The 18161-nt window shown below is 44.5% G+C and overlaps 1 protein-coding gene across 2 annotated transcripts in view; it reads left to right on the top strand.

Annotated features, from left to right (window-relative positions):
- The first annotated feature begins 4497 nt into the window (after positions 1-4497).
- The window catches only part of TSHZ2 (teashirt zinc finger homeobox 2), a 274009-nt gene continuing 260345 nt past the window's right edge, over positions 4498-18161 (top strand). The window contains exon 1 of one of the 2 annotated variants that reach the window (XM_027086962.1): positions 4498-5734. In XM_027086962.1, coding sequence (XP_026942763.1) covers positions 5695-5734 — 40 coding nt within the window. In that variant the 5' untranslated portion in view covers positions 4498-5694. The remainder of the gene's footprint in view (positions 5735-18161) is intronic. The other variant, XR_003428692.1, reaches the window with a different exon arrangement.

The following is an 18161-nucleotide window of genomic DNA, read 5'->3' as shown; positions in this document are numbered from 1 at the left end:
TACATGAAATTACTTACATGTGGTTGTAAGCGCCATGAAGGATGAGAGACAGAGTGGGACAGATAGGGTGGGCAGAAGGAAGTGATGTTTGAGTTGAGAGTAAAGGGGAAAAACAGATCTGGGGGAGGAATCTTGCTGGAGGGAAGAGTAAATGCAAAAGCCCTGAAACTTGTATGGGAGACATGACAGAAACGAAGACGCTCAAGAATTTCACAGGCTGCCCCAGTGTCCAACAATCACAGCAGTGACTAGCGTAAGGTAGGCACTCAGAGAATATTTGCTTTAATTGCATTGGGTTGCAGTCCAGCAGTAAGACAGGCAAACTACACCCCCGCCAAAAATATAATACAATAGGTATGTGCTTTAATGGGGCATTCATGGGCCACTAAGGGTGCACTGAAAAGGCTCCTCGGCCACCCTTTTGAGTGAATCCAAGAATAGATGCCCCGCCTGTCCCTTGCATGCAGCAACTTCTACTAACTTGATTCACTAGTTACAAAATTCAGCCCTTGCACAGGGAAGGTTCCAGTGCCTGGCACCTTATCAGAATCACCTGGGAACTTTCAAATTTTCAGATTTTCTGGCTCCACCCTGCGATCTAATTTAGTAAGTCTGGGGTGGGGCCTGTGCTTCTCTATCTTATCAAAAAAATCCCCAGGTGATTTTGATGTTGAGCCAGTGTGGGAATAAGTGTTCTGGAAGGTATGGTTGAGTCATTCCAATCAGCTCATGCCTTTACACATCCCAGAGTTTGAGGGTTGGATCCTAGGATGCTAAGTTCCCTGGAGACTTAAGCATAGCGTTATTCCAAGCCACCACCTCTTGGAAGAAGTTTCCGAAAGTGCCAGAGTCTGTGGGTTAGTATTTTACAAATTCTAGACGTGCCCACACCACCTGCCTCACATTTTGCCATCTTCACATCCCACCTGAACCACTGTTTATTCTCTATTGTTCCTTAAGTATATTTATTTTTAAAACCCATGAATTATATTAAACTTTCGATTGCTACCATAAATGGATTGCTACCATAAATGGATTGCTACCATAAATGGATTGCTACCATAAATGGAGAGCAGTATCTTTCTCTAAGACAGAGGTAAACAAAGTGAATTCAATTAAAAAAAAAAAACATTAAAAAAAAGTCTAACCAGAGGCGGGTGTCGCCTTCCTCCCTCACTGTTCCACGTGCATCCCTCCCTAAGCTGTGCACTCCGTCGAAGAGGACGACCTTCCCCGATAGAGGAGGACCGCTCTTCGGTCAAGGGTATACGAGTAGCTGAGCTCCCCTGCTAGAACCTCCAAACAAGCTCTCAAGGTCCATTTGTAGGAGAATGTAGAGTAGTCAAGCTTCCAAGACTCCAGACACATCCAAATGAGGCGCTGCACGTGGCAGTCTGCCTTTAAAAAAAAGAAAAAAAAAGTCTAGCCAGGTATTCTTGCCTCTCCTAAGCTTCTGAGTCAGAGATCTGTGGTTTCTTGGTTGAAAATAAAAGTTAGCAAGTGATAGGCGCAAAAGACATACTAGCACCAAACGGACACTGCCTCAGATTGAAAGGGAATAATAACCTTTTCACTATGTGATTCAGCATTTTTCAGTGTTATGTCTACACCACTGAATGACGTCTGGGTACCACTGTGTTATGCATCCACTGGGGTAGCCAAAATCTTTGTTGATAACCAAGCTGTATACTCTTCAGTAGTAGCAGTAGGAAAAAACACAAATTAATGAAAGAACACTCTAGAAGTGTGGGCCCAAGATTGAGTTCGTAGCCAGCTAAAAGAAAGTTTTTGCAGAAGATATTGTGAGCTCCCCCTCCCCGACTACATAACCAGCTACTGAGAAAGAGGCAAGAGTGGGGGTAAAATTCGAGAAGAATCCTGGAGAGCATCTAGGAGAGCTTCTGTAGCACAGAGTCAACTGCTCCTGCCTATTTCCCTCCTGATCTACTCCAAGGCTGGGTCCAGCTCCTGAACTCCCTCTTTCCTAGTTCCCAGTCTCTTGGATGTCATTTTACAGATGTTTTCTGAAGGCAAGGATCCTATCTTATGCATTCTAGCATCTCCTGTGCTCAGGGCAATACCTGGCACCTAACACAGATATTTGTTAAATTATTGAATGGAATGCAAAGGCCAAATCAACGGGCATAGGGCTTCTGCAGAATATGGCAGATTCGAGGTGAGCTTACTGCAATCTTGGTCTTCTTTTCCGTCCAGGCCTAATTCTGTACCTCCTGATCCTATAACTGTGGCTCCTTAATGACAGGACTGTGGGGTTTTCACTCAGTAAGCTATGGTTCCTATCACAGAGCTCCATAAAGGTGTGTTGGGTAATTAGAATTAATTAGTACTCATACCCCTTTTGCTGACATAGCCAACTATGAAGTGGGGTTTTCTCTGCCTCAGTTGCCTAAGGACTAGGCTGGGATTGGGTGGGGCTGGTAATGGGTGGAGGCTGCCTGGGTGATTTAGGGTGAGTGAATTAACAATTTGTACCATGTACGTGAGAAGGAAAAATGAGCATTTGCCCCCCTGTGCGGGGATGTTAAAAATGATTAAACAGCACTTTGCAAAGAGTGACAATAACATCTTGCAGCTGACTGGTAGGATGGACAAAGTTTCCTATGGCCCAAAAGAACTGTTTAGAAAAATATTTGTGGGACGGGTCACCCTTGGTAATTCCCCATGAGCGAGGGCAAAAGTGACAGGTAGGTTGTAGGCAGAAGGCGCCACAGATCGTGCAGGTCAGGCCTCACGTGCAGTGAGTACATGGTAGGGCGGGAGTGAGGAGTGGACACTGGTGAAACCCATCACAGTGACCACAGTAACAGTGTCACCCCTTGAACTCCTAAATTATTGTAATTATTACTTTAATATCTAAGCCTGAGTTGGCTCTATAGTTAGCAATTTGGGGTAGATCTGATTCCAAAAGAACAAGGGCTTTTTTAGCAGAAGTTTTTAAACTGGAATGAGCAAGAGATTCACCTGTGGGATTGGGAGTTGTTTGGTCAAACTGCAGATTCCAAAGCCCTTATCCAGAAGTTTCTGACTTAGAAGGTCAAGGGCAATGGGCCCTAGAAGGTTCTGATTAGGAGATCTAGGCGTGACTTTACCTCCTGGGTGACTTTGGGCAACGTCTGGATACAATTTTGGTTGACACAGCTAGGGTGGAAGAGTCTGGCGTCTAGTGGGTAGAGACCAGACGTGCTGCTAAACATCCTACAATGCACAGTGGCCTCCACGGCAAAGAATTATGGCCTCAAAAGGTCAACAGTGCCAGGGTTAGAACATTTTCTTCTAGAGTAAAAGGCCTCAGAACATGCATTTAACAAGGGCCTCAGGGCATTTTAATGCAGGAAGGAGAAGCCCTTGGAAAGACTGAGACAATGCCTGGCTTTTTATTCTGGGGACATGCTGTCAGAGCTCCCTTTTTGCCTATAACTCCTCTGTATTTAGGACTCAGCTTTCACTTGACTTTCCCCAGGAAGCCCTACCTCGTAACTAAACATCCTCCCTTCCTCCAAGTCCAGGTTAACGGCCCCCACTTCTACGTACAACCCCTGTCCCAGCAGGCCTCACTTACCCCTTTAATTGTCTCTCCAACTGGAACGAGAGTCCCTTGAGGGCAGGGTCCATGTTCAGCCTGTCCCCAGCAGCTCAAAAGGTACCTGGCCCATATCAGGGCCATTGCCACATGTTGGCTCAAATGACATCTCCTGCACTGAGGCTAGAGCTACCCCCTCTTGCGGACACTGTCACAGAACCCTCTTGTAACAAATTCTTGGAGCTTTTCACTCTGAAATTATCTTATTGGTTTGCTTACCTTTCATTCATTCAAATGTTTTATTGGGCATCTACTACATGTTGTGATCTTTGCCGTCACTGGGAATATAAAACCCCTCCTCCCAACAGAACTTATATTCTACAGGGGAAATTTGGACAATAAAAATAGAAAACTGTATATAATACATGTGATAATATGTGTGACATTGGTAAGCCCAGTAGAGAAAAATAAAATAGAGAAATGGAATGGGGAGTGGAGATGTGTGTGTGAAACTTTAAGTAAGGTTGGCCTCTGGGAGAAGGAGACATTTAAGCAAAGACTGGATATCTGGGGGCGACTTGTCTGCTCCTCGTTAGAACACAAACACTGAGAGGGCCAGGATCTTCCCTTTCTGTATGGCTGCTGTGTCTCCAGAATAGGCACATAGTAGGTGCTCAATAAAGATTATTTAAAACCAAACGAGGACTATGTGATTAAACTATCAAGGAGACAGATGGGAGATTCCTGTTTTTATGACCGTCCAGGGACTAGCAGGAAGGTGGGAGAGGCAAGGGCATTAAATTTAAGGCGGTGAGGAGGACATCTCTGTGGTTAGATTAAGAGATTTAGAGGATGGTGGTCATCACTCCAAGGTGCCCACCCCGTCCACTGCCCAAAAGGAACATAAGTTCTCATGCTGCTAATATAGTTAATGGTCCTGTTAATGGTCCCTGCGGCTCAGCTCACCTGGCCCCCTGCGTCTCCTACCATCACCCCGCCCCCTTTCTTCCACATCCCCTCCCTTGTCACGCCTCCCCCAAGGGGTGTCCCCGAGCCCGGGGGTGGGGGGAGGGTGGAAAGGGGGTGGCGCGTCACCGCACCAGAGAAGAGGGCGCACGGCGGAGCCAGCCCCGGTGGCACGCCCGGGTCCCCGCCCCCAGCCCTGCTCCCCGGCGGGACACTGTCCCTTTAATAGACTCCCTCTGCCTGGCGTTCTGCGGCTGGGGAGTAAATTTCTCCCTGTCATCAGGTCGCGGGGAGAGGAGGAGGAGTTTGTTAATGTTCAGTTTGTTCAGCAGGATCGATGTTTGCTGGCATCGCCTCGCCCTGTCTTGTGTGTGTGTGAGAGTGTGTGTGCGTGTGTGTGTGTGTGTGTGCATATGTGGGGGGTGTGAGTGTGTGTGAGAGGAAGCGAGAGTGCGTGCGTGCGTGTGAGTGTGTGTGTGTGTGTGTGTATGTGTGTGTGTGTGTGTGTGTGTGTGTGTGTGTGTGAATTCCAGATTTTCTGTCTTTCCCAAACCCGCTCCTGTCCTCTAGCATATCACTCACAGACGGGGATCCGACAGCAGCCACAAACCTACAGTGAGTGATCTCTCTGCCCCCAGCGCGAATCCGCCATAGAGATCGGCGAGGAGGAGGAGGGAAAGAGGAGAAGGAAGAAGAAAAAGAAGAAACCACTACCTTCCCAGGATTGCCTTTTTTTTTTTTTTTTCCTTATCTTTACGCGCGCGTGTGCGTCCCTCGTCCCTTCCATCCGAACCCGGTCTTGGATGTTTAATAAAGAAATCAAGTGTCTCAACAGTCACCAAAAAAAAAAAAAAAAAAAAACAAACCAAAAAAAAAAACCCAAAACCAAAAAAAAAAGAGAGAGAGAGGAAAAAAAAAATCCAAAACAAACAAACAAACAAGGCAGAACCAACCTCTACTTCCAACCAGCCGGCACAGCCGTCCGTGTCTGCCACCCAGAGAGGGGGGTCTCTGGCCCGTGGTGGAGGAGTTGCAGGGGGGATCGTCAGGGGGACAGAGGCCGAGTGACGCCCTAGGAGCCACCGGGCAGGAGGCGGAGGAGACCCAGAGAGGCGAGAGAGACCGCGGGCCCCCGCGCGCGGCTCGGGGCTGGGGCGCCAGAAGTGGGACTGGAGCGAAGTAGAGCGATGCCAAGGAGGAAACAGCAGGCACCCAAGCGGGCGGCAGGTAAGAGAAACGGCTCCGCTTCGGGGCTGTCCGGCCGGGCTGCCCGGTGCGCCGAGCTCCTCGCCCGCCCTCCTCGCCCCGGGTGCCCCAGGACGCCACCCCCCTCGGCTTTCGGGGGAGTTCGCTCCGGGTGCCCCTCTCTGCCTGGCTCATAACCCCATCCTCTCTCGCCTTCTCCAGTCTCCCAAATCCTCCCCTTTCCAGGCTCCGATTGGGGGTGTTGGGGGAAGCTATCCCACCAAGCCTTCCCTCCTTAAACTTTTTTTCCTCCACCCTCTACCCCACCCCTAACTTTCTCCCAGTCTGCTTCTTGCCTCTCGGGCCAAAGTTGGGTTGAGGATTTGGGGTGCGGAGTGGGGAGACAGTCCTTCCACCCCCGCATCCCTCCGCGTGGTCAGTGCCAGTGGCTTCTGGCCTCGAGGGACAGCGTCTCCTCTGGCTGGGGTTTGGGACACTGAAGTGTGAGCAGTGACCCAGCCCCGGGCTGCAAGGCTGGCTTTGGGGCGAGCCATAGGAGTTCAGCTTTGATCACCAAGGTGGAAAAAACCACCCCAGGAAACGAACCCTTGAATATGTTTTCTAAGAGGATCCACGTTTGGAAATCTAATCAACACTCTTCCTTCTCTTAAAAAAGGGGAAGAAAAATGCCCCTTTGATATTGAAACAGCTCTGGATTTCCTTTGCCCAGAGTGAGTTGCAAACTTTGTAAATTGATTTGTATAGTAGGAACTATCCCATGTGAATTCTTACTTACCACCCCTCCTCCAAAAGAAAAAAGAAAAAGAGAGGAACAGGTTAATGGATCAGTACATTAGATCTTGTAAAGGGTTTTTTTTTTTTTTTTTCCTTTTGGGTTGCTTAATTGCTTTTTTAATAGTATGCTGGGGTTTTGCTTCTCGGAAGTGTGATATGAAAGTTCATTTTTCTCCTCCCAGACCCACCCACTGAAAAGTCAGCTTTCCACTTGATTGCTAGTTTTGATTTGACATTTGATTGATCACCTGTCATCTCGCTGCCTTTGATCTATTCATTCTTGATATATATCAATAAATCACTCACCATGGTAACTCAGAGTGCCAGTGATGCAAGCCTTGCCCTCTAGATTCAGAGGCAGACATGCACAATTATTATCTTGTTTGGCTTTTAATGTGGGCGTTTTTATGTCTTTGTGTCCTTCAGTTGAATCGGGCTTTAGCAAAAAGCTTAAGTTTTATTCCCCCTTCTTTCTGTCTTTACCCTCGTGCTTTAGGCAGCATCAGTTAAGGCGGGTCTTCTGCAGAACCCCCCACAATATCTCCTTCTGTTCCAACTCGAGCGAAACATTAGGGAGAAGTTCGGTGGAACACTTTCATAAACTTTGAAAAGCCACCCTCAGAGCAAATCCAAAGTTAGTCACAAATCTGGGCAAAGTGGGTGTTTGTGTCTGAGCATGCTGGACCACCAAGCTCATCTTCCATCGTGGCCTGATTCCAGCACGAATGGCAGTACATGTGCTTTGAGATATCCACAATTATCTTCCCTTCTGAGCGCAGATCCGTAACCGTGTATAGATTGGTTCAAATTGCATGGGGAAATATCATTTACAAAGCTTTGATTCATGTATTTCCAAGAGCAAAATAATTTAGGTATTTTTAGTACCGTATCTATTTAGAACTTGCCTAGTCAATGAAGTGCTCTTTTTTCAACTCTAGCTACCTCTTTTGCAAACAATTTCTTCCTCCTACCCCTGTCCCTTTCTACATTTAACTCACTTATTTTTTAAAACTTAGATTGCTTTGCAATCTGAACAGCACTGGGGTGTGCACTGGCCTTTTAGACTCAGGAAGACTGAGCCTGCTTCTTCCAGTTCTAGCAACATAAATTTAAGTATCGCTAGATTATTAGAGATAACGTCCTTATTGTTGTCCCAAAAGAGAACCCTGGGCAACAGTCCAGCAAGAAGTGATACTGCCCTGAAAATTACTCTTTTTTTTCCCCCTGTTGTTCCGGTAAAGGCCAACAACTAGGCAGTAATTTAAATTACCAGAATGACTGGACATGTCTCCTTTGGTCAGCTCATTACAAAAAGTGCATTGCTCAGAACTGCACTCCTTTGATTATAATTATGCTCTGATCAATGAGCATCCAGGTGTACGTAACACAATGCTGTATCACATTATTTAAATTAGATCCTTTTCATTAAGCTGGTGTCTACTGGAGCTAGCTTATCTATTTACTGTAGTGTTTGTATGTGTGTGTTAGAAAGTTCTGACTGTAGTTTCAGTTTTCTGGCCTATTGTGTTCCTAGTGTCTTTATGGGTCTGTTTTCATGGCTTTTATTATTTTCACTGGAAGAAGTGGAAGCCCTTGTCAAGCTGAAAGGGAATAATTCACTTAGTACACAGTGAGGCCCCTCTTACGATATTTATTGAGTCACATATTACTAAAGCAGGTATTTTTTCATGTAATATTTCTTTCGTCTGAAGTCATGGGTGCTGTACTCTGTTTTAGCTGACGTGGTTATTCACAAGTAAAGTTAGCCACTTCGAGAGTCTTTAGCCAGTTAACATCCAGGGAGAAGGACAAGGTGGGTTCTAGGATTGTGGCCATACTAACTTTTATCACTGCTTAAAATTAAACAATGCGTGACTGTAAGTAATTATTCCCATGGGCTGATGTTGAAAGCTTGATTTCTAGCTTGAGGAATGAATAATGTAGCATCGAAAAAGCCTGTGAGTGAATCAGAACTGAGACTCTCTTCCCCGAGAACTCTTTGAGGCAATCTGATTCCTTTGCTTTATTAGTTTTAAGTTCCACGTTTCAAGGAATCAATTATGGAACTTTCTAATAAAGCAGGTATGCGGTTAGAATGAGCGAGATGATATTATAAGTGATGGGGGACGTTAGTCTTTATTGGTTATATTCCTCCCTCCTTTAAGGGAAGGGCTGTGAGGTAGGCAGTTCTCTTTAAGGAAACAGCTAAGTCAGAACATTTCCCTCCGAAATGTCATTCTTCCTGGCTTTCTAAAGCTATGCTCTTCTACCATACTATTACTTCGGGCAAGGAAAAAAGTTTAGAAAGCAGCCTGCAGTACCCCAGGGGTTTGTGTATGAGTGAGTGTGATTGCTTCCTTGGATGTATATTTCACTCACCACTAAAACGCATCTACTTTTACCTGAAAATATTGCAGGATTCTGTACCAGCATCTTTTCTCCCTATCCATTGTAGGGAAGTTAGAGAAGATGGCAGAAAGGTAAAATAAAACAGAACAGTGTTTTGAGTTGTTTGTGTTTTACAAGACGCAGGGTAGTGAAAAATGTTAAACTGTAGACTTACACTGTAACCCTTCTCTTTTCTACAATCTTTCGCAGCCTCTGTACATACACATGTGTAATATATATTTTATTTCACCATCCTGAACTCTTGTTTTTATATAATGCCAGCCAATTGCAAGAGGACACAAAATCTTTGGACATCATGTACATATGAATATCTAATGTAGATATAAATTATAGGCGTCTGCTGCTGCCTACTCAAAGAGATTAAATGTTTTCTTCTTGCTGACTCTCAGAAGCTATTTGATAATCCAGATCTGAGGAAAGTCTTGCAGGAGAGAACAGCTCCCTCAATTTATTTTGTTTATTTAATATGGAGATGAATAATGCAGATTTTGTTTTCATGAATGTCCTTGTGTGGCAGTAAACATTAGACTATTAGCAATCATTACTTAAAAGTTGCAATTTGCACCTTAATAGCACAGGTTATTTACATGGGAAACATATTCAGCAGGGACAATTCGGAATACTGCAGTGGAGTGTAGAGATGACCTGAGCGATCTCCCTTTCAACCTCCTGATGACAATGACTGGATTAGTGGGCAAGGTTTCAGCAGTGTAAACCAGCAGGGCAGGGAGGGGTCAGACAGCTCAGGGTGAAGTTTACCTTTAATTCACTGGCAAGTGGGATGGGGTTCAAGAGAATAGGTAGCGGGGTGGAGTCCCGACCCTCACTTTGTTTAAGCCCACTTCAGAAAGACAAGTTCCCATCTTGAAGATTTAAATACTGCATGCTATAGACCCCTTCACTTACACAAACAGTACGATTTTTAACAGATGAATGGAAAAAATAAATACACACCCCCACCGCCAAAGGGGCTCAGCAGTGTGAACTGTTCAAGGCTATTCTTGTTATTTAAGGCAGATCCCTGAAAAAAGGAAGGACAGGTGCCTTGAAATCACATCCTCCACACAGTGTTTTGGATAGAAATCGATTGCTTAACTGGTCCTTTTCCCACTCCCCTCATGATTTCCTTCTCCCTCCTCTCCCCTCACCCTTAAAGACCCAGATTGAATGGGACATCTCAAAAGCCCATTTGTTTTAGGCATTTATTGATTTCATTTTAAATCTGCCATATCAGGACACAATGCATTAACCCTAATCAGCAGACTGCAAGTGATAGGGAGTTCTAGTGGAAGCCAGGTAAGGAAGAGGGGCCTTGAGAAACTTCTCGACAATGAAAATCTTCTTGAGGCTTGGGGGTTGGACATCAGAGGTGACTTTTGAGGAGGGTAGAAGCATTCCTCAGAAATACTCTGCATTTATTTTTCTCCCACCTTACATTTATTTTTCTCCCAGTCACCTTGATTCTGTTGCTACCATTCGGGAAACCTTCACCCCCAACAAATACCTCCTAGGCACCGTTAGCAGGTCTGTCCCTGGCAACATCTTGCCTTTTGTCACATTCTCCAACAGAGGCTTATGCTTTCATTTCATCCCAGCTGACTTCTCACTCATTTGACGGAATTTCTCCAGCTGGATAATACCTGGGTTCATCTATTTATCTTTCCAGTGGCTTGGGAATTGTACTCTCAGTTGAGCAGGTTTTAAAGGGGCACTGAGCCTGGCATTATTTAAGGCCACTGAAACGATGCACTTCTGCTCATCACCGCAGCTGAGCTTAGGGAAATCAGCCAGGAAGAAAACCTAGGCCCTGTTCACGTTTATGCCGGGTCTGTAATTAGCTGACACGAGTTAAATGTCCTGAGTTCCTTTCCATCACTGTATCTGTACCATCAATTTTATTTAAGTATGTCATGGTCTGGGAAGACTCAGCCACTATTTCAAAGGCAGTGTCTGTGTCCACCCAAGTCCCCCTTAAAAAACACAAAATTGCCCAACAAATTCTATATTAAGACCAGGCATACACAGAGTATCATTTTCGTTTGATGCAAAGTCAGTTGGAAACGCATTAAACTAACAGAGAGTGTCTTGCATCGCTTCCCTGAAGCAGTGCTTTTTCATTACATATTTAATTACAACAAATTGAGAGACTTTTTATGAAAAAAAAATCACAGTGATATTAAAAGAAGCTTGGCACACAAATAATTTTATTGCTTCACAAGTTGACAATGCTGCTTTATTTTTATTTCTTTGGGAGAAATTTATTTTCATTTTCTAATGTTGGGATGAATACAGAATGTCTTCCCTTACAGTCTGTATCAGGGAGAGCTCATCCTTCTACCTTCCTAGAACCTTTTCACCCTGGAAGAGGGTTTTTTTAAATCTATTTTTCAGTAATTTGTAACAATTTGTATGTTTAAAATTATTTTAAGTTTTCTGAGTTCCATTTAAAGTTAGAAATTCTCCTGTTTCTGAGGGTGACCTTTGGCAAGCAGCTCTTCGATTATGAACGAGCTTAGTCATTCTAACCACATAAGAAATAGGTCGTTGAGAGTGTTTGCTTGATTACCTGGATATCGCAGGGAGAAAAACCACCCTACGGTTACAGGCCTCTAGCATACTACACTGTTTTCACTGGATTTATAATTTCTTTTTTTCTTTTTTCCTGCTACTGACCTGTCAGTCACTTGTTTTAGGAACTTGTTTTCAGAAGAAGGGATAGGCTTAACATTGAAAGTCAGTTTCAAGATACACTGGGTCTTTAAGAAATGATAATAAAAAAATAGAGACTTTAGAGACCAGATATCCACTTCTGGGCGATGTCTGCAAACTCAGAGGATTTTCATCTAACTTGGACATGCATCTGGAGCGTCTTCAGCAGCGTGGCCGTACTTGTGTTACTCGTTTTGCCAGAGGGTAACCGTCAGACTCAGGTCCTTTCCAAAGATATTGTATACATACACAGCCACACAGAGAAGAAATCTCAGATGCAAGTGGGAATTGCTGATATATTTGTTTCCAAAGCAAACTCCATGGGTGAAATGATTAAATAATTTGGAGGGATTCGAAAGTCATTAAAACAGCCATGTGGAATTTCCAATTGTTGCCTCTTTTGGTCTTTTGTGTTTCCTCTACAGAAAAAGATGTCCTCTGGGCATTCTCAAACATTTTGTGATGCCAAAGTGATGCCTAAAATTGTTTAAAATTTTAGAAATTAAAATTCAGGAGGCACGGCTAGCTGATCCTATTATTAATATATCAGTATTATTTAGCTATGCTTAACAACAGGGAATGCACAATGCAAAAGTTTTAGAGATAATAAGCTTAGAGAAATTACATGGGGAAAAAATACCTGGATCGTATTTGAAAGGATTTGTCTTGAATTTTGCTCATCTAAATGAGAGTTTCCTTTCCATTTGTGTTAATTTAAAAATATAGTTTCAATATCCCTCTAACTACTACCCAGCCTGAAGCAGGGTCTAACAAAGCTCTCTCTGGATGTACAAAAATATAGGACGTTGTATTGCACATCCCCTTTTTAAAAACAGTTTTAGAAAACCAAATATGGGCTTGAAAACTAAAAGCAAAACCTCAACAAGATCTGTAACACAGCCAGCTCAGGGTTCAAGATCGAAAACTTTGTTTCGGCAGGGTAAGGAGAAAATAGTGTTGCACTTTAACTGTACATCCCCCCCCACCCCCCACCCGGCACAGGAGAGGCAGTGAAGCAGGGAAGATTTTTAAGGAGCTTTTTAGCTCTTCTGCATCTCTCTCCAAAGACTAATTTAATTGAAAAGCTGTAGTGTCCGTTTATGCCAAAGGAAAAACCTCATGTTTCCGTAAAGCTGCTAGGCGCTAAGGTGGGTTTTTTAAGAAAGCCAGCGTGCTGCAGTTTCCTTTAGTACAAAAATTAAGATCACTGGTCTTGATTAGTTGAGTGCTTTCAGAATTGAGTGAATACTCTGAAATCACCCCTGAGCTTTCTTCTTCAAGCTACATCTAAGTCATTTCTATAGAAATTATACAGTTTATATATTAAGGTGGGCAGAACACAGTTACTGTTGTTTTTTAATTTTATTTATTTATTTATTTATGTCTGCGTTGGGTCTTCGTTGCTGCGCGCAGGCTTTCCTCTAGTTGTGGCGAGCGGGGGCTACTCTTCGTTGCCGTGCGCGGGCTTCTCATTGTTGTGGCTTCTCTTGTTGCGGAGCACAGGCTCTAGGCGCACGGGCTTCCGTAGTTGTGGCTCGTGGGCTCTAGAGCGCAGGCTCAGTAGTTGTGGCGCACGGGCTTAGTTGCTCCGCGGCATGTGGGATCTTCCGGGACCAGGGCTCGAACCCGTGTCCCCTGCATCGGCAGGCGGACTCTCAACCACTGTGCCACCAGAGAAGTCCCCACGTTATTATTTTTAATGAAAATAGTTACAAAGTGCAGAATGAGATAAAAGCAGAGTTGGCAGCGGCCATTGTGTTTGTAATGAATCTAGAAGAAACTTCCTTAAATGTTTTTCTGCGCCATGAAAAATCCATGAAATCTGGTGATTGGTGACGCGGGAGGTACAAAAAGAAGACAGAAGGTCAAGGTCTTCTATAGGGGAGATATGTGTAAGTAGGAGCGGCAGCATGTACATATTTCTATATAAACTGCAAGGGGCTGACTTTAAATCACTTCAATTAATCAGGTCTCTAGACTTTTCTATGTATGTAGAAGCCTCTCTCTTATACCCCAGGGAGATATGAATAGCTTCTGGGCCAAGACGATGCTGTAGAGAAGAGTTAAATCTATTCTATGTGTTCGGTACCACTTGGTACAGAAAAAAATGCCGAAATGAAAAGCTATATAAGCACGTTTTATATCAGAATTGCCTTTAGCTATTTTCCTTTATTAGAAAGTTGGGTTTGTAGCTGTGCCCTTCTTCTTGCTTTCTCCCTAGGGATTAGGTTTTGGACTGTGGATGGAACCATGGAATAGGAGGAAATGACTTGGGTTCTGGTTACAGCTCTGCCACCCTACTTAACTGGCCCTGGGCAAGCTCGAGAGATAACCTGACTCAAAGAATAAGAATGTGAGTTCAGGAGTCAGACTGACCCAAGTTCAAATCCTTGGGTCTACTTTTTTGGATGTGTATGCTTAGACCAGCTGCTCAAATCTCCTCATTTTCCAGCCTACAAGATGGGGGTAATCATAGTTCTTAAGGTTCAGGATTTTGGAAAGGACGCTATGAGTCCTGAGCTGAGAGAATGCACTAAAACTGCTAGGGGCCACACGTAACAGAGCTAGTGTATCTTTGCCCCAAATAACCAGACCATGAAAAATGTATACGAGAAGGGAAATGAGGAACCTGCCAATTATTATGGGACCAGGAGTTCAGGGTCAAAAGAAATCAGACTTGGATTCGGTTTGATTTTTAAAACTGGAAATATAATCACTGAGTAGTGTTTTAGCCTTTTCTGAGAAAAACTCATACTGGATAGGTTGGAGCCCTGCCCCAACTCAAAAAAAAAAAAAAAAAATTGTTTCTTTCCCAAGGAATAGTAATTATAGCACCAGCAACAAAAACCATAACAACAACAGTAATAATGATATCTGCCACTACCTAAGTGCTTATTATATGCCAGGCATTTTACCAAGTACGTTATGAATTTTACAGTCATTCATTTAAGGAGCAGTTATTTCTTGAGTTCTTACTACATGCCAGGTCCTGTTCTGGTCACCTGGATCATCAAGGTTAATAGGATGGGTGTGATCCCTGGGGATCTTACCCTCCAGTTGGGGGAAGCAAGAGAACATACAAGTAATTTAATAAAGGAAAAAAGATAACTTTCATATAGTAAAAAGCTCTATGATAACAATTGTTTTATAAACACAAACATATGAGAGCAGGATTGGGGCAACCATGGTGTGGACGGTCAGAGGAGACCTGCCAGAGGAGGGAACATCTGAGCGGAGTCTTGCAACATTCCTGAGTTCGATGCTAGTATCATCTTTATTTTACTGATGGGGATCTGAATAACCTGCAGAGCAATTCGTCCAAGGTCACGCAGTGACTGAGGTTGGTTTGAAACTTTCTGCTTCCAAGACCCATGCACATAATCTGTTGTGGTAGTTTACCTAGAAGAGTCATAGTGATTTGCCAAGGAAGGACCCTCAGTTCCTATTACTTTTCCCTTGCATGTGTTGTGATGTCTAAACCTGGGGGGGGGGAGGGTACTGAGAACACTGACAGAGAATGCTGCCTTTTGTGGCGTCTCCAGCTAGACTCTTAGTGCCATCTACCATATATAAAGTCAGCTCTTCCTCTTCGCGTGTATGTGTGTGCATTCATGTGTCCATTCACCCAACAGATGTTGACTGTTCATCTACTGTGTGCTAAGCATTGATCTGGGTGCTGGAATGTTGCAGTAAGAAAAGTCCCTACTCCCACCCAGCTAATATTCTTGTGGATGAGACCAAAACAACAAATGGTGAGGCCAACGAACAAATAAATACATAATATTGAATAGTTCTAATGGCATTTCATAAAAATGAGTTGGGATTAGTAGGTTAGAGAGGGATGGAAGGTTGCCATTTTACGTAGAATGGTTGGGGGTAGTATTAATCGGGTGGTGACATTTGATCAGACCTGAATAGAAAATGAAGAACTAGACAAGCATAGATCTGGGAGAAGCGTTCCAGGAAGATGAAGCAATAAACACCTTAAGGCCAGAAATGTCTTGCGTGCTTGAGGAATACACAGGAGGCCACTGTGGCTGAAGCAGATGAAGACGGGGAGAGTAGCAGGAAATGAGGAGGAGACACGGGCGGGGCAGATCATGTGTAGCCTCCTAGAATTGCCTCTAAGTGTGATGGGATCGCAGGAGGGGTTCAGGCAACAAAGTGATGTCATCTAATTGGGTTATTAGTAGAACAGGGGTACTTGTTTGTATTTCAAAGATGGTGGTGGACTTGGGTATGTTTATCCATTCAATCTACTTAGTTCGCCCCTCAGTGATGGAGACTAGGATGCTTAGAATAATAGAGGTGACACCTGGAGGTAAAAACACATGCCCAGGCTTTATGGAGGAATTGACAGGTGCAGGGACGGGTGCCACCCATGAGGCTGTGGAAGGGCAAATGTTAAGAACCAAGCAAATCTGGGATCCAACTGCAGCTCCTCCCTACTTAACTAGCCACCAGTGTGCTTTAAGGGGAGTCCCTTAACCTTATGGCACCTCAGTTTCCTTACCTGTCAAATGGAGACATGATATTATTCACCTCACATTGTGGTTGTGACGATCAGACAATGGGATACAGATGAAACCCTTGGGGCAGTCTCTGGCACTTACATAGCATCTTCTCCGTAAATGAATTTATGTCCTTTCTATTGTTTTGTTTTGTCTTCTGTAGGAATTCTGGGAGAAATCTCGGCACTTGAGTTAGTCCTTGGTACCTATTAGGCACTAAATAAATATTTCCTGACGAATGAATAAATGAGGCTATAAATAAGTGAATGAATAAATACTTTAATTAGTGTATTACTTTGTATACTAATTAATTAATTTCGAGTATAAGAATCTCTTTTACGCATCGAACATTTTTTGGCAGACCTCCATACCAATCACGATCATAGCTGCACTTTGAATATTTATCAATTTAGGAAACATTAATGACAAAAAGACGGTGATTTTAGTTAGAAGCTTGTATTCTGTTCATCATGACGTCCTCCGCATCCAGCTGAAGAGCGGGGATTCACCTTTCTGCAGTGAATGTTGTTTATTCATCTTATAGACAGTGCTTGCTGATACTAAGGATTTGTAGGCTTCCTCCTTAAGCCTAGACCCGGATGGAGGCAAAGGGGTTGGGGAGCCTCATTTCGGACCCCAGAGGTCGACCTCTCTCCCTCTCTGCTCTCCAGGTGCTGCGCCCTCCTGCCCGCAGCCTCCAGAGGCTCCCAGCCCTCCCCCACCAGAAGCCTGTGCTCATCCCCTCAGGCCCAAGGCAGCAGAGCTTAGGGGTTGTTAAGCTAACAGGAGAAGGCTATAGGCTGTTTCCTGGTAACGCCTTCTTCTTCGCTTTTTAATTGTCACCTTCAGATAAGTGCCTGGGAGAAGAAAGAAGGGAGACTGGCTGGTGCCTGTTAAGGAATATCTTAGGACAAAGAGATTGGGGATAGCAGAGAGTATTGGGGAATTTTTGCTGCCTGTCCTAAGACCTTTATTTAACTGATATTACTGAATGTCTGCCGTGTACCAGGTACTGTAGGAGGTGCTGGAACTAGAGGCTTGAGTAAAAATGACAGAAGGCCTGCCTTCTTTACGCTTAACATTGGTTCGTCAGACAGGTCCCAAACAAGCAGGCAGATGCACGTTACCTCGCGTCGGAGAGTGGTGTGTGCAACAGAGAAAATTAAAGGAGGGTGAGGGGTCTCGCATCACAGGAGGATGTGCCGTCTTAGATAAGCTAGTGAGGAAAGGCCTCTCTGTGGAGGTGATATTGAAACTGGGTTCTGAGTATGGTGGCAGAGAGCACAGGGCAAGTCTCTGGGGAAGATAGTTCCAGGTGCGAGGGAAGGTCTGGGGCTGGAGCTGCTGCAGGAACTGGAGGAGCAGCAAGGAGACCAGGGTGACGGGACGAGGGACAGAGGGTGAGCGATGAGGACAGAGGGATAGACAGACGCCAAACCTCTAGAACCGAGATGCTGCGTAAGGAGCCAAGGTTCTCACTGAACTGGGGAGCCTTACAGGGCGAGGGAGACATAGGAGCCGACTTAGGTGTTTACAGGATCATGCTGGCTGCCGTGTTACTTCTCAGGGACCAAGGCTGCAAGCAGATTGACCATTCTGGAGGCTTCTGTATCAACCTAGTCAAAACCTGGTGATGACTTGGACCAGACTGATGGTCCAGGAGATGGGAAACTTGGTGTAAAGGTAGACAAGATGTACAGAAAATTGCAGGTGGGTATGAGTGAGAAAGAGGAGTATACTAAAACCTGTATATGAGAAGCCTGACTGTGTTTATCCTACTATCTTCCCGAATTCTCTTTTGCTTCTTTCCTCTAGTTGTACATAAGGTTCTTACTGAAAGTCGTCAGTCTACCATTTTCTGAGCTAAAGTGGGAACAAGGGAAAGTGTGTGGAGCTGCCTTGATTCTAGAATTGACCGTGCAGGGAGAGGCTAGTCTCTTTCAAGCACGTTTCATGGAGTCCTGGACTTGCATCTCCCCACCCCCATCAGACAATACGGTGTCAGGGCAACCGGGTGGACCCTGAAGTCGACAGACCGGGCTTCC

The sequence above is a fragment of the Aethalodelphis obliquidens genome, unplaced genomic scaffold, assembly GCF_003676395.1.
Source record: "Aethalodelphis obliquidens isolate GAN/ISIS:26980383/991018 unplaced genomic scaffold, ASM367639v1 scaffold57, whole genome shotgun sequence".
In the NCBI taxonomy this organism is placed as follows: domain Eukaryota; kingdom Metazoa; phylum Chordata; class Mammalia; order Artiodactyla; family Delphinidae; genus Aethalodelphis; species Aethalodelphis obliquidens.
The sequence above is the reverse complement of the archived record's forward strand: the minus strand, read 5'-3'. Positions and strand labels throughout refer to the sequence as shown.